This window comes from Haliotis rufescens, unplaced genomic scaffold, assembly GCF_023055435.1.
Source record: "Haliotis rufescens isolate VD_foot unplaced genomic scaffold, xgHalRufe1.0.p SCAF_22, whole genome shotgun sequence".
NCBI classification, from domain to species: Eukaryota; Metazoa; Mollusca; class Gastropoda; order Lepetellida; family Haliotidae; genus Haliotis; species Haliotis rufescens.
In genome coordinates, this window is record NW_025963913.1 from 13,682,187 (window position 1) to 13,695,126 (window position 12,940).

A 12,940-nucleotide genomic window follows, 5' to 3' on the forward strand; every position below is an offset into this window, starting at 1 on the left:
TGCATGACCCAGATCTGGGAAGTGATGATAGCGATGTGAAACTTGTACAGGTGAATTAACTTTTGATGCTGGAAACTTTTATTGCGACTTAGGATCGAAAGAAGAAAGAGAAATGCATAGTGTGAAATAGGATAAGTTTATTAAGTTTATACAATTTATTGTAAAATTTCCAAAATTAAAGCCAGACATGCATACTGGTCACCACTAGATGATGCGTGGATGGATGCGGACTATTCATCATCAAGTTGCAGGCATTCTCTCTCATTCTAATTCTGTGTATGATAGACTTAGAACTACCAAATGAAAAAAAGTACTGGTGACGGATGAAAAGTCAAGGTTTTTTTTAGAAAAGTGTAATTCACGGGAGCATTACAGAACATTTGTTGCCCTCTACCAGGCTTCCCTTATAGTAAACTGAGAATTGAGTACCTGCACCTGCTGGGAATATGGGATCACATCATGTCTATTGTGACACAGATATTTCCGCATCACTTTCCACTTTAAACTCCCCTTATGATTCAATCTATTGAAGACTATCCTATGTGTCACCTTTCCAGACGACCTCTCGTGTCATCAGGGGAGATGGAGCTGAAGATGAAAGATCGCAAAATCATCAAACTTTCCCGCCTTCACCTGAAGGTCAACACTCCTGACCTTCAAGGTGATTGGGTCACAATTGGAGTAGTTGTGCAGAAAACCGAACCAAAGACGTCTTCAAGTGTAAGAATATGATCTCTCCAAAATCTAATTTGTCAGATGGAGTGCCAAGGAGGTTAAAGTACTCGCTTGTCACAGTGGAACCCTCTGTTGGGTACCCAGCATGGATGGAATGTGTGAATCCAGGGTTCATACCAACTTGACAAATGCTTTAATTAAATCCTGTTGAATGATTTTTTCTTTAATTTCCTTCTTCGGAATGGAAGTACTTTAACTTTGCTTTGACTATATTAACAGTCCTTAAAAATGCTGGGATTTATATGGGGAAAACAATCTCCTATTGAAAGATTTACAAACAGAATTTTTTTAATGTTATGTTCATACTACCATCATAAGAGTTGGTTTAATGTCTTTGGCAACACTTGACACAAATAACAGAATAAGGCTGTATGGTCATCTCGACCTGACCCGACTCGCTTAGTTTGTTTTGAAGACATTTTGAACAGAATAATTGGGTATCGCTTGTTTTTCTGTGTATAGTGAGAGTTACAAGTAGAAATATGGCACTGACTTGCAGGTTAAACATTAGTCTATAGGAAAGCCCACTGACTTGCAGGTTAAACAATACTGTATATGAAAGCCCACTGACTTGCAGGTTAAACAATACTGTATATGAAAGCCCACTGACTTGCAGGTTAATCAATACTGTATATGAAAGCCCCCTGACTTGCAGGTTAAACAATACTCTATATGAAAGCGCACTGGCTTGCAGGTTAAACAATACTCTATATGAAAGCCCACTGACTTGCAGGTTAAACAAAACTGTATATGAAAGCCCACTGGCTTGCAGGTTAAACAATACTGTATATGAAAGCCCACTGACTTGCAGGTTAATCAATACTGTATATGAAAGCCCCCTGACTTGCAGGTTAAACAATACTGTATATGAAAGCCCACTGACTTGCAGGTTAATCAATACTGTATATGAAAGCCCCCTGACTTGCAGGTTAAACAATACTGTATATGAAAGCCCACTGACTTGCAGGTTAAACAATACTGTATATGAAAGCCCCCTGACTTGCAGGTTAAACAATACTGTATATGAAAGCCCCCTGACTTGCAGGTTAAACAATACTCTATATGAAAGCCTACTAACTTGCAGGTTAAACAATACTGTATATGAAAGCCCACTGACTTGCAGGTTAAACAATACTGTATATGAAAGCCCACTGACTTACAGGTTAATCAATACTGTATATGAAAGCCCACTGACTGCAGGTTAAGCAATACTGTATATGAAAGCCCACTGACTTGCAGGTTAAACAATACTCCATATGAAAGCCCACTGACTTGCAGGTTAAGCAATACTGTACATGAAAGCCCACTGACTTGCAGGTTAATCAGTACTCCATATGAAAGCCCACTGTCTGTTGCAGGGCAAGACGTACTGTATTTGGAAGTTGTCTGACATGGACAACTGTGAGCAGGTGGTCAGCTTCTTCCTGTTCGGCCAGACCTACAAGGAACACTGGAAGAACGATGTCGGCTCCGTTGTTGGAATACTCAACCCCAGCATCATGGACAATGCAGAAAAGGTCAGTCCAGCATCTGATAAAATCAGTCCCCCATCACCTCGTCACATCTACAAACACTTGGTGTATAAACATTAAGTTACTTGTGGACATTGTATAGACAACAGATTGTGGTAGTGTTCCTATTATTGCAGGGAAACAAAGATGTGGCTTTCACCATCAACAACCCCAAGCAGCTGCTGCACATGGGCAGCTCGAAGGACCTGGGATGGTGTTCTGGGAGGACGAGGAAAGGGAACCGGTGTAACCACTTCATAAACAAGTAGGTTCTCGTGCCATAAACACTGCATGCCATGCCCTGCTTGGCAAGATATGTACTAGGGTGTTTATAGGGATGTAGTCTTTGATGACTTAATTTCCTCATGGGTATTCTGGGTTAGAACTGGCTTCCAGCAAACTATGCTTGTCATATAGAGACAACTTAACAGATCAGGTGCCTATGCTTGCTGACTTCATTGCATGTCGTCATTGTTGTTCATAACATCGATCACTTGTCTTTCTGGTTTGTTTGGTGATGAGTGGCATCACTCGGATTTCATTCCCCCACATGGGTGGTGTGTGAAGACTGTATGTGATATCACTGGAATATTACGAACCGTCCTCACTAAGTAACTGACTAGTCCTGACTTTGTACAGGCTGCAGACTGCTGTAAGATGACACTCTACTGTTTTGATGTTTTAAGTTTGAAATTCTGTTAAACTGTTGTCTGATTTATTATGAAGTTCAACTTCTTGTTGATGTATGGAATTGACTAGAATCTGCCTCTTAATTGTCCATAGTGGATGGTGTCAACCTTTGTTTGCTTGTTTGTTTGTTTGTTTGTTTGTTGTTTAACGCAGCACTCAGCAATATTCTAGACCAAACAGTCCGGTGTTGACATCATGAGCATTGATCCATGCAATTAGGATGCGATGACATGCATCAACCAAGTCAGCAAGCCTGACCATCCGACCCCATAGTCGCCTCTTTACGACCTATTCTCTAGTCGACCTTTCTAGTGAAGGTGCACTGTATAAAGACAAAGGAGACGTTTCCTGTAGACATCACCTCACACCTAAATAGAAAGTGTGACTGCAGGAATGCAAACACGTATAATATATGCTCTGGACATTTAACACTGTTCAATCTCTGTTGGTTACTGTGACTCGTACTTCTCAACATAAATATTTAACATCAATAGTTTGTGCTTGTATATGGACACCTCAATAGACTGATTTGGAATAGATGGTTACATGGGAGGTTTTAGGGTCCTTTTCTCCACTGTTAAGATGGATACATGTTTTGCCTGTTCCAGGAAATATGGCGACTTCTGCAACTACCATGTTCAGTCTGCCTACAAGAAGACGTCTGCCACAAGGAGTGAGCTGCAGGGCAGGTGAGATGTGGCAGCCATTTTGGATTTCTTGATTCTTAGCTCATATATATATATGTATGCATTATGATTTATTTCATTACATTGTATTTAGAAGTACTTCTACCTGCTTACATTGCCTCCTAAAGGAACCTAGTCTGTCTGCAAGGATGTGTTTGTGATTTCAGTGTTACTGGTTTGACCCCAAAATCTTTTCAAGACAAGCTTCTCCCTAAGAAAGGCAGCCACTTCTTCTATGGTGGACAAACATTTACATCCTTGCCGTGAGTTGCATAGAACATTGCTCTATAGGAGCGGAATTCACGTTCAAAGGTCCTGTCTTTATTTATGTTAAAATGATTAAGAAAAGTTCTCTCTGTATTTTTTTGTTAAAATGGTTAAGTATTTTTTGTCTCAGTCTGCTGTGCATATAAAGTTTGTGTGTTTCTGAGTCATCTGAGGCTGTGCAGAGTTGTGTCCCTTGGGCATGCCAGAACCCTAGGACTGTGGGTTCAAATCAGAGTTTGCCCTGTGCTCTTGGGTTTCACCTAAGTAGTAAATGTCCGTGACATGCATCACTTCAGGCTTTCTTCCCACATAGGGTTGACACGCCGTGATATAACTGGAATACTGTTGACAGTGGCATTGAACCCAGCCCACTCACTGCTGCCTTAAAAACAACCACTTACCAGCAGGAAGGTCAGTTGGCATTGTTCACCTGTTGACTGGTCCTCCTGTTATAACACACACCATGGATGTTGCAGAAATATGAAAACAAGTGCTCCCAAGAAAGACCGTGTGACTCTGGGAAAACTGCAAGTTGAGCAGAAATTAACAAAGAGCAAGGTGACAACAATGTCCCTCCATGAACTCAAGACATGTGACCCTACCACCATGAAAAAAGCATCAACATCAGAAAAAGAACAAGCTTTGTGAGTTTATTGAGGTTGTTAATTAACAACACATTTTATTGATTGGTGTCAATAATTGTTGTAATTGCACTTGACTACTTGACTCTCTTGTTTTTGTTTTCATTGCAGCATGGACATGATTTCCACTCCCACTGTGGGGTCCATGAATCTGGTGAAACACTTGGTGAAACAAGAAAAAACAGAAAAGGGTAACTGAGAACTTCCATAGTTGCCTTGTGTGACATCGCAGCAGTGAGATAGCTAGGTGACTGTGTGACATCTCAGCAGTGAGATAGCTAGGTGACTGTGTGACATCTCAGCAGTGAGATAGCAAGGTGTGACGTCTCAGCAGTGAGATAGCAAGGTGCGACATCTCAGCAGTGAGATAGCTAGGTGACTGTGACATCTCAGCAGTGAGATAGCTAGGTGACTGTGTGACATCTCAGCAGTGAGATAGCTATGTGACTGTGTGACATCTCAGCAGTGAGATAGCAAGGTGTGACATCTCAGCAGTGAGATAGCAAGGTGTGACGTCTCAGCAGTGAGATAGCAAGGTGTGACGTCTCAGCAGTGAGATAGCAAGGTGTGACGTCTCAGCAGTGAGATAGCAAGGTGACTGTGTGACGTCTCAGCAGTGAGATAGCAAGGTGTGACGTCTCAGCAGTGAGATAGCAAGGTGTGACGTCTCAGCAGTGAGATAGCGAGGTGACTGTGCGACATCTCAGCAGTGAGATAGCTAGGTGACTGTGTGACGTCTCAGCAGTGAGATAGCAAGGTGTGACGTCTCAGCAGTGAGATAGCTAGGTGACTGTGTGACGTCTCAGCAGTGAGATAGCAAGGTGTGACGTCTCAGCAGTGAGATAGCAAGGTGTGACGTCTCAGCAGTGAGATAGCGAGGTGACTGGGCGACATCTCAGCAGTGAGATAGCTAGGTGACTGTGACGTCTCAGCAGTGAGATAGCAAGGTGTGACGTCTCAGCAGTGAGATAGCGAGGTGACTGTGCAACATCTCAGCAGTGAGATAGCTAGGTGACTGTGACATCTCAGCAGTGAGATAGCTAGGTGACTGTGTGACGTCTCAGCAGTGAGATAGCTAGGTGACTGTGCGACATCTCAGCAGTGAGATAGCTAGGTGACTGTGACATCTCAGCAGTGAGATAGCTAGGTGACTGTGTGACATCTCAGCAGTGAGATAGCTATGTGACTGTGTGACACCTCAACAGTGAGATAGCAAGGTGTGACGTCTCAGCAGTGAGATAGCTAGGTGACTGTGCGACATCTCAGCAGTGAGATAGCTAGGTGACTGTGACGTCTCAGCAGTGAGATAGCTAGGTGACTGTGTGACATCTCAGCAGTGAGATAGCTAGGTGACTGTGTGACACCTCCGCAGTTAGATAGCAAGGTGACTGTGACATCTCAGCAGTGAGATAGCTAGGTAGACATCTCAGCAGTGAGATAGCTAGGTGACTGTGTGACATCTCAGCAGTGAGATAGCTAGGTAGACATCTCAGCAGTGAGATAGCTAGGTGACTGTGTGACATCTCAGCAGTGAGATAGCAAGGTGTGACGTCTCAGCAGTGAGATAGCTCGGTGACTGTGACATCTCAGTAGTGAGATAGCTATGTGACTGTGACATCTCAGTAGTGAGATAGCTATGTGACTGTGACGTCTCAGCAGTGAGATAGCTAGGTGACTGTGACACCTCAGCAGTGAGATAGCTAGGTGACTGTGTGACGTCTACAGCAGTGAGATAGCTAGGTGACTGTGTGACATCTCAGCAGTTAGATAGCAAGGTGACTGTGACATCTCAGCAGTGAGATAGCTAGATGACTGTGTGACATCTCAGCAGTGAGATAGCTAGGTGACTGACACCTCAGCAATGAGATAGCGAGGTGACTGTGTGACGTCGCAGCGGTGAGATAGCTAGGTGACTGTGTGACATCTCAGCAGTGAGATAGCAAGGTGTGACGTCTCAGCAGTGAGATAGCTAGGTGACTGTGACATCTCAGCAGTGAGATAGCTAGGTGACTGTGTGACGTCGCAGCGGTGAGATAGCTAGGTGACTGTGTGACATCTCCACAGTTAGATAGCAAGGTGACTGTGACATCTCAGCCGGGAGATAGCTAGGTGACTGTGTGACATCTCAGCAGTGAGATAGCTCGGTGACTGTGACATCTTAGCAATGAGATAGCTAGGTGACTGTGACATCTCAGCAGTGAGATAGCTAGGTGACTGTGTGACATCTCAGCAGTGAGATAGCTAGATGACTGTGTGACATCTCAGCAGTGAGATAGCTAGGTGACTGTGACATCTCAGCAGTGAGAAAGCAAGGTGACTGTGTGACACCTCAGCAGTGAGATAGCTAGGTGACTGACATCTCAGCAATGAGATAGCTAGGTGACTGTGTGACACCTCAGCAGTGATAAAGCTAGGTGACTGTGTGACATCTCAGCAGTGAGATAGCAAGGTGACTGTGTGACACCTCAGCAGTGAGATAGCTAGATGACTGTGTGACATCTCAGCAGTGAGATAGCTAGGTGACTGTGACGTCTCAGCAGTGAGATAGCTAGGTGACTGTGTGACATCTCAGCAGTGAGATAGCTAGGTGACTATGTGACGTCTCAGCAGTGAGATAGCTAGGTGACTGTGACATCTCAGCAGTGAGGTAGCTAGGTGACATCTCAGCAGTTAGATAGCTAGGTGACAGTGACATCTCAGCAGTGAGATAGCTAGGTGACTGTGACATCTCAGCAGTGAGATAGCTAGGTGACTGTGACATCTCAGCAGTGAGATAGCTAGGTGACTGTATGACATCTCAGCAGTTAGATAGCAAGGTGACTGTGACATCGCAGCAGTGAGATAGCGAGTTAAATGTTACATTCATGACCATAATTTGTTGATTGTCTGGTCCAGACTTGATTGTTTACAGACTGACGACATATAGATGGAATATTGCTGCGTTCAACAACTAAAAATCCATAAAAATCTCTTTCTCTTCCGAATAGCAGTGTAAACGTCCTGTTCTGTGTTCCTGGAGAACAGAGAAAACATCTCACCTCAAAGCACCCTGTGCCTGCATAGGCGCACCAGAAGCACGTGACCAAGACCAGGAACTTGTCACTATTTTTTCGCGCCATCTGTGTAGTTTTTCTGTTCTCAGTTATCCAAGCCATTCATTCAAAATTAACCTTTTTTCACAAAATTTGTTCCTTGGATAACCCTCTTTAACATTCTATTAACATAATCTGACTATTATTATTTTGAATTGGCTTAAATTTTTGTCATAATTTGGACTTAAATTTTACCCCTACATGTGTGATGAAAACATGTAACATCTGTAAATATCGTGTTTCGGACTTCACCCGCTATGTGCCAGTTGCATCAATGTTATACTTATCCTGCAGTGCTCCTTAATACATTCACTGCTTACCTTACGACAATAAAAGACAGTGCTCAGCGATGGTCTTTTGTGAAAAAAAAAGATGTTTCCGTTTTCAACTCCTGCTTTCAGCATGGACCATTGCCTCATGTGAGCTTGATGACAAGTCACCTCACATCACTGCCTGTTGCGTAACAGCAAGGACATCTCTCAGCTGATCTCTTGAAATTGGATTATTATTTTTTAGACCCTTAGCTTCGGCTATCACTCTAAATTATGTCTGTGATGGGTGATGTAGTCTTTTCATATTACTTCACTATTTTGTGTTTTAATATTTGGGTGATTTTGGTGTAAAAAGACATTGCCTTATTTCCCAGCAATGTGGCTAATTGTTTCCCACCATTTTGAATTTGTGCTCCAATTGTTTACCTGCAAGGGTAGTCAAATTGACTGCAATTCATAGCTGAGTGTTTATAACATGTTTATGTGTATTTAAATACTAGTAGCTTTTGTGTTACATAGAGTTTGCATGTATCACTTCATTGTATACACTTTCAACTTGTAAAACATTTGCCGATAGATATTTGTAAACTTCTTTGGCAATTCTTCAATCAACTACTCCCTATTTGCATAACATATGCTTGCACGGCTGCACAGTGTACAAATTGTCCTGGTAAAAGATCCTCCAAATTTCCTCATCCCCGCTGTTTGGCAGATTTGCACTGATCCAGTGAACACAGATGGGCGTCGCTTCTCAAGGGCTTGAGCTGAGTGTCTTTGATTACTTCAGCCTGAGGGCTTTCAGTGTACCCCATTACGTCAGCAATGCATGATCAGCTTAGCGCTGTTCCACCTACTTATCTGTCAGCGCAAAAGTTGTAAGCTCAGCCATCAGCACGGTACCAGAACAGCAATTGGAATCAGAATTTTATGCAATCCATGTGGCAGCAGTCTATGGTACAATTGTACCCAACACATGCACCTATGTACCAGACGCCAGCGTCAGCTACAACTTATACGCATGCTTAGGCATCTACACTGGCGTCTAACATTTACCAGACGTCTGATGTGTGTTCTTTTACAACACATACGCCTTAGTTTTGTGCCAAGTCGATCTTCTACTAGGAGAGCACATCACCATCGTTCCAATTCTTCGGACTTATCAAATGGTGAGGATAGAGATTCCTCCGTTGAGTCGAATGCGCATCTTATATGTCTTAGCTTAGCACAAATGCCTGAGTGGGTAGCAGACCATCTCTGGTCAGGTGCGCCTTCCCCTGGTAATGAGGTTTTTTAAGAAGTAACCCATATGGTCACATCCCACCTCGATTCTGGTGGATCCGATGTTGAGAGAAATGGTTAGGGCACAGGACGATGATTTCTCAAGACTCACACTTGCACCATCATTCAAACTGCCAAAAGTTCAGGAAAGATGCTTTTCCTATTCAGACTTTTTCAGTAGGAGATCAGGCTCAAAGTTTGGATAAGGATTTACAAAGGATGATGGGCTTGTCCAGCCATGCTTATGGTCCAAGATACCAGATTTGTGTTTATTGAAACAGAAATCAGGCGTGTACTAAAACTTTTGTCAGCACTGGTATCTTCAACCCGTGCTATGGAGCAGGATCTTACGGAAGATAATCCTAAACGTATAGATCACTTCCAAACTGTGGTTGACTTACAACAGAGTCTAATTGACCACATGAGGAACCATCATAGGACGGCACTAGCTGAGATTACCATGACACGCAGGCTTGGGTAGTTAGCGCTTTCAAACTGGGATTCCAATTATGCTAGGGACGAGACCGTGCTCAAGGCATTAGAGCATGTTTCTCACAGTTTTTCCCAGCAGGCAGGCAGGTCAGGTAATTTCAAACCTAGACGCTCTTCTGTCAAAGAAGGTCAAGACCAGGATTCTTTTCGGGGAAGAGACTTTGGCAGAGGTAAACCTCAAAGTTTCTATCAGTCCCACCATGGTAAATTCCAGGGCAGGGGAAGTGACAAGAGGGGTAAACACTAAAGTGTTGGACAGTCACAACTGGGAACTCCCACCCACAGTCCTCCCAGTTGTCGACAACCCCGTAGGCAGGAGACTGGCCCAGTTCTGCTAGTACAGGTTCATTCTCAAGGACGATTTCGTACTCAACTTACTAAGTTACGGCTACCGACTGAACGGTAGTTCCACCATTGACCACAGCTCCTGCCTACTTCAAAGTACCCAAGGAAGCAACATCTGCTACTAAAAGCCAACATAGACGTTTTGTTGATTAAAAAGAGCTGTAGAGATTTTACACACCCCAGAGTTAACCCTGGGTCTATATTCTCACATCTTTCTGGTACCCAATCTGCAACTGGTTTTGGTCTTGCCTTACTGGCTGGTGAGAACTTCCAGATCTTGTCAACCAAGCAGGAAACCCGATACTAAAACTTGCAAACTGGCCAAACCTCCTACTACATCCTCACGCAAACCAAGTTCATCCAAGACCAGAACTTTTCGAGCTCCACGTAGGGAACATATTAAAAACATGCTCATTAAACAAGGTTATTCCATCAGAGCAGCTAAGGAGGTCTCCTCAGCACTTCGCAAGTCTATGAGGAATCTTTATGATGATAAACGGAAGAATTGGACCAGTTCACAAGATCTAAGGGATTTTCCCCTCTCCCTCAAGTATCAGACTACCTAAGAAATAAAACATCGCAGAAAATCAACCAACACTCCCATGGGGTTTATAGAACAGATCGACGTCAATCATACATACAGGTGGACACCACCACCTCAGTGGGATTCAAGCAATAAGTAGGAGTCAGGATAAGACAAAATATGTATATATGTTTTGGTAAAAGTATTACCTTTGATATACTTATCCTGACTCATACGCATGACCACCGATCCGGCCTCCCCTCTCTCCACTGATGTGTTTTCAGACCATTAAGTAGGGTAAAAGAGAGAGTGATGTTGTACTGGTCTTGGTCACATGGTTCCTGTGTGCCTGCGGACACAGGGTGCGTTGGGATGAGATGTTTTCACTGTTCTCCAGGAACACACAACAAGGGCATTTCCACTACTATTCGGAAGAGAGATAAGCAATAAGTATGAGTAAGGATCAGTATAAATAATATTTTTACTAAAACAAATTATTTTTTTCTTTCCAGTGATAAAAGAAAAGTCTGTGGTAATATCGGTAACTCCTAAAGAGCTTATCCAGCAACACAAGAAGGATATGATGGAGAGGAGGAAAGCGAGGGCGGCACAGACAGCAGCAGCAGCTCCATCCTCTCGTCCCACCGTCGACCCCCTGAAGGCTACGCCCTCTATCGGGAAAGGTCTCCTGAGCGGGCAGGATGTTTTTCTGGATTTTTCATCCAGCAGGAAACCTTTTGCAACGTCAACAGCTAACAAGAAGGTGGAGATTGCAAAGGTTTGTGTAGTTTGTTTTAGAATATACGCCCTGTACTTTCACAAGGCAGTGCCGATGTTGCAGTCATTCGTAGCTGTGATCCTTCAGCTCATGCGAGTATCCAGGACACACCTCGCTCAACGTGCTCGTCGACCCCCACCTACGTTGACGGCAGCAGCGCTCAGCGGAGCTTCACGGCGGCTCCCAACGTAGAGTCTGCCTCCCATGGCACGACATACGACCATTCACGGTCTCCTACTCCAAAGGCGGCTCCAGCGCTCCCAACGTAGAGTCTGCCTCCCATGGCACGACATACGACCGTTCACGGTCTCCTACTCCACAGGCGGCTCCAGCGCTCCCAACGTAGAGTCTGCCTCCCCTGGCACGACATACGACCGTTCACGGTCTCCAACACCGTCAACGCTGATGTCTCCGGCGCCCCCGGCACCCCCGGCGCTCCCGGCGCCTCCGATGACTCGGCGCTCACGGCTCACGATGACTCGGCGCCTCTGATGACGCGGCGCTCACGGCGCTCACGGCGCTCACGGCGCTCCCGGCGCTCCCGGCGCCTCTGATGACACGGCGCTCACGGCGCCCACGGCGCCTCCGGCGCTCCCGGCGCCTCTGATGACACGACGCTCACGGCGCTCTCGGCGCTCACGGCGCTCACGGCGCCCACGGCGCCTCTGATGACACGGCGCTCCCGGCGCCTCTGATGACGCGGCGCCTCTGATGACTCGGCGCCTCCGATGTCTCGGCGCTCCCGGCGCCTCTGATGACTCGGCGCTACCGGCGCCTCTGATGACTCGGCGCTGCTGATGTCTCGGCGCTCAACAAGCTTCATCACTTGTTCATGACAAGCTGATGACTCGGCGCCGCTGATGTCTCGGCGCTCAACAAGCTTCATGACTTGTTCATGACAAGCTGTTGACTCGGCGCCTCCGATGACTCGGCGCCACCGGCGCCGCTGATGTCTCCGCGCTCCGGCGCCTCCGCATCCTCTGATGTCTTCGGCGCTCAACAAGCTTCAGATCAACAAGCTTTATCAAGCTCAGATCAACGAGCCGACCATCCGATCTTCTACTGCGGCTTAAGGGGCATCATCGGCAATCGCCTCCCCGGCGCCACTGCCCTCTTCTCTTGCTGCCGTCTCATAACTCGTCACACGGAGAAGCATGGTGAAACAACTGTCGCCGCTCCTTTCGCTACTCTCCCGTCGGTCTTCGGGATCGTAAATATCGTTCTACTTCCTGGGTGGAATCATTTCAACCAATAGACAGTTGGTCTGATTCAACTTGCCCACTGAGACGTTATCCATAATCCCGTCGTTTAAAGCGCTATGATTCCGGAGAGATGACCTGCGGGTTTCCATCGAAACAGAGCGTCATGTGAACAGCGTCTGTATCAGATTCGACGACGACATCCACTTACAAAGAGTTTACTTCGTCGACATCGCAGACATCAACGCTGTTCTACCCTACCCTAGCGCCAGCGTTCCCGAGAGAGACTCTTCCTCGGCGCTCCCCGGGTTTTCCACGACGCCCATGGGGTTCCGTGTTTTATCGCAAAACTCGGGTACACCACTTGATCGTCTCTCACACAGTTCATTGAGGATTGTCTGTGTGTGGAGTTTGCACCTCAGTTCCGACTC

General features: G+C 45.5%; 1 protein-coding gene across 5 annotated transcripts in view; it reads left to right on the plus strand.

The window, feature by feature from the left end:
• The window catches only part of LOC124140113 (protein MCM10 homolog), a 94,507-nt gene that overhangs the window by 19,771 nt on the left and 61,796 nt on the right, over positions 1–12,940 (plus strand). For all 5 annotated transcript variants that reach the window (XM_046507492.2, XM_046507494.2, XM_046507495.2 and 2 more), the window contains exons 10-17: positions 558–720; positions 2,094–2,252; positions 2,384–2,511; positions 3,545–3,625; positions 3,790–3,885; positions 4,366–4,533; positions 4,642–4,721; positions 11,045–11,310. In XM_046507492.2, the coding sequence (XP_046363448.2) occupies positions 558–720; positions 2,094–2,252; positions 2,384–2,511; positions 3,545–3,625; positions 3,790–3,885; positions 4,366–4,533; positions 4,642–4,721; positions 11,045–11,310 (1,141 nt within the window). The remainder of the gene's footprint in view (positions 1–557; positions 721–2,093; positions 2,253–2,383; positions 2,512–3,544; positions 3,626–3,789; positions 3,886–4,365; positions 4,534–4,641; positions 4,722–11,044; positions 11,311–12,940) is intronic.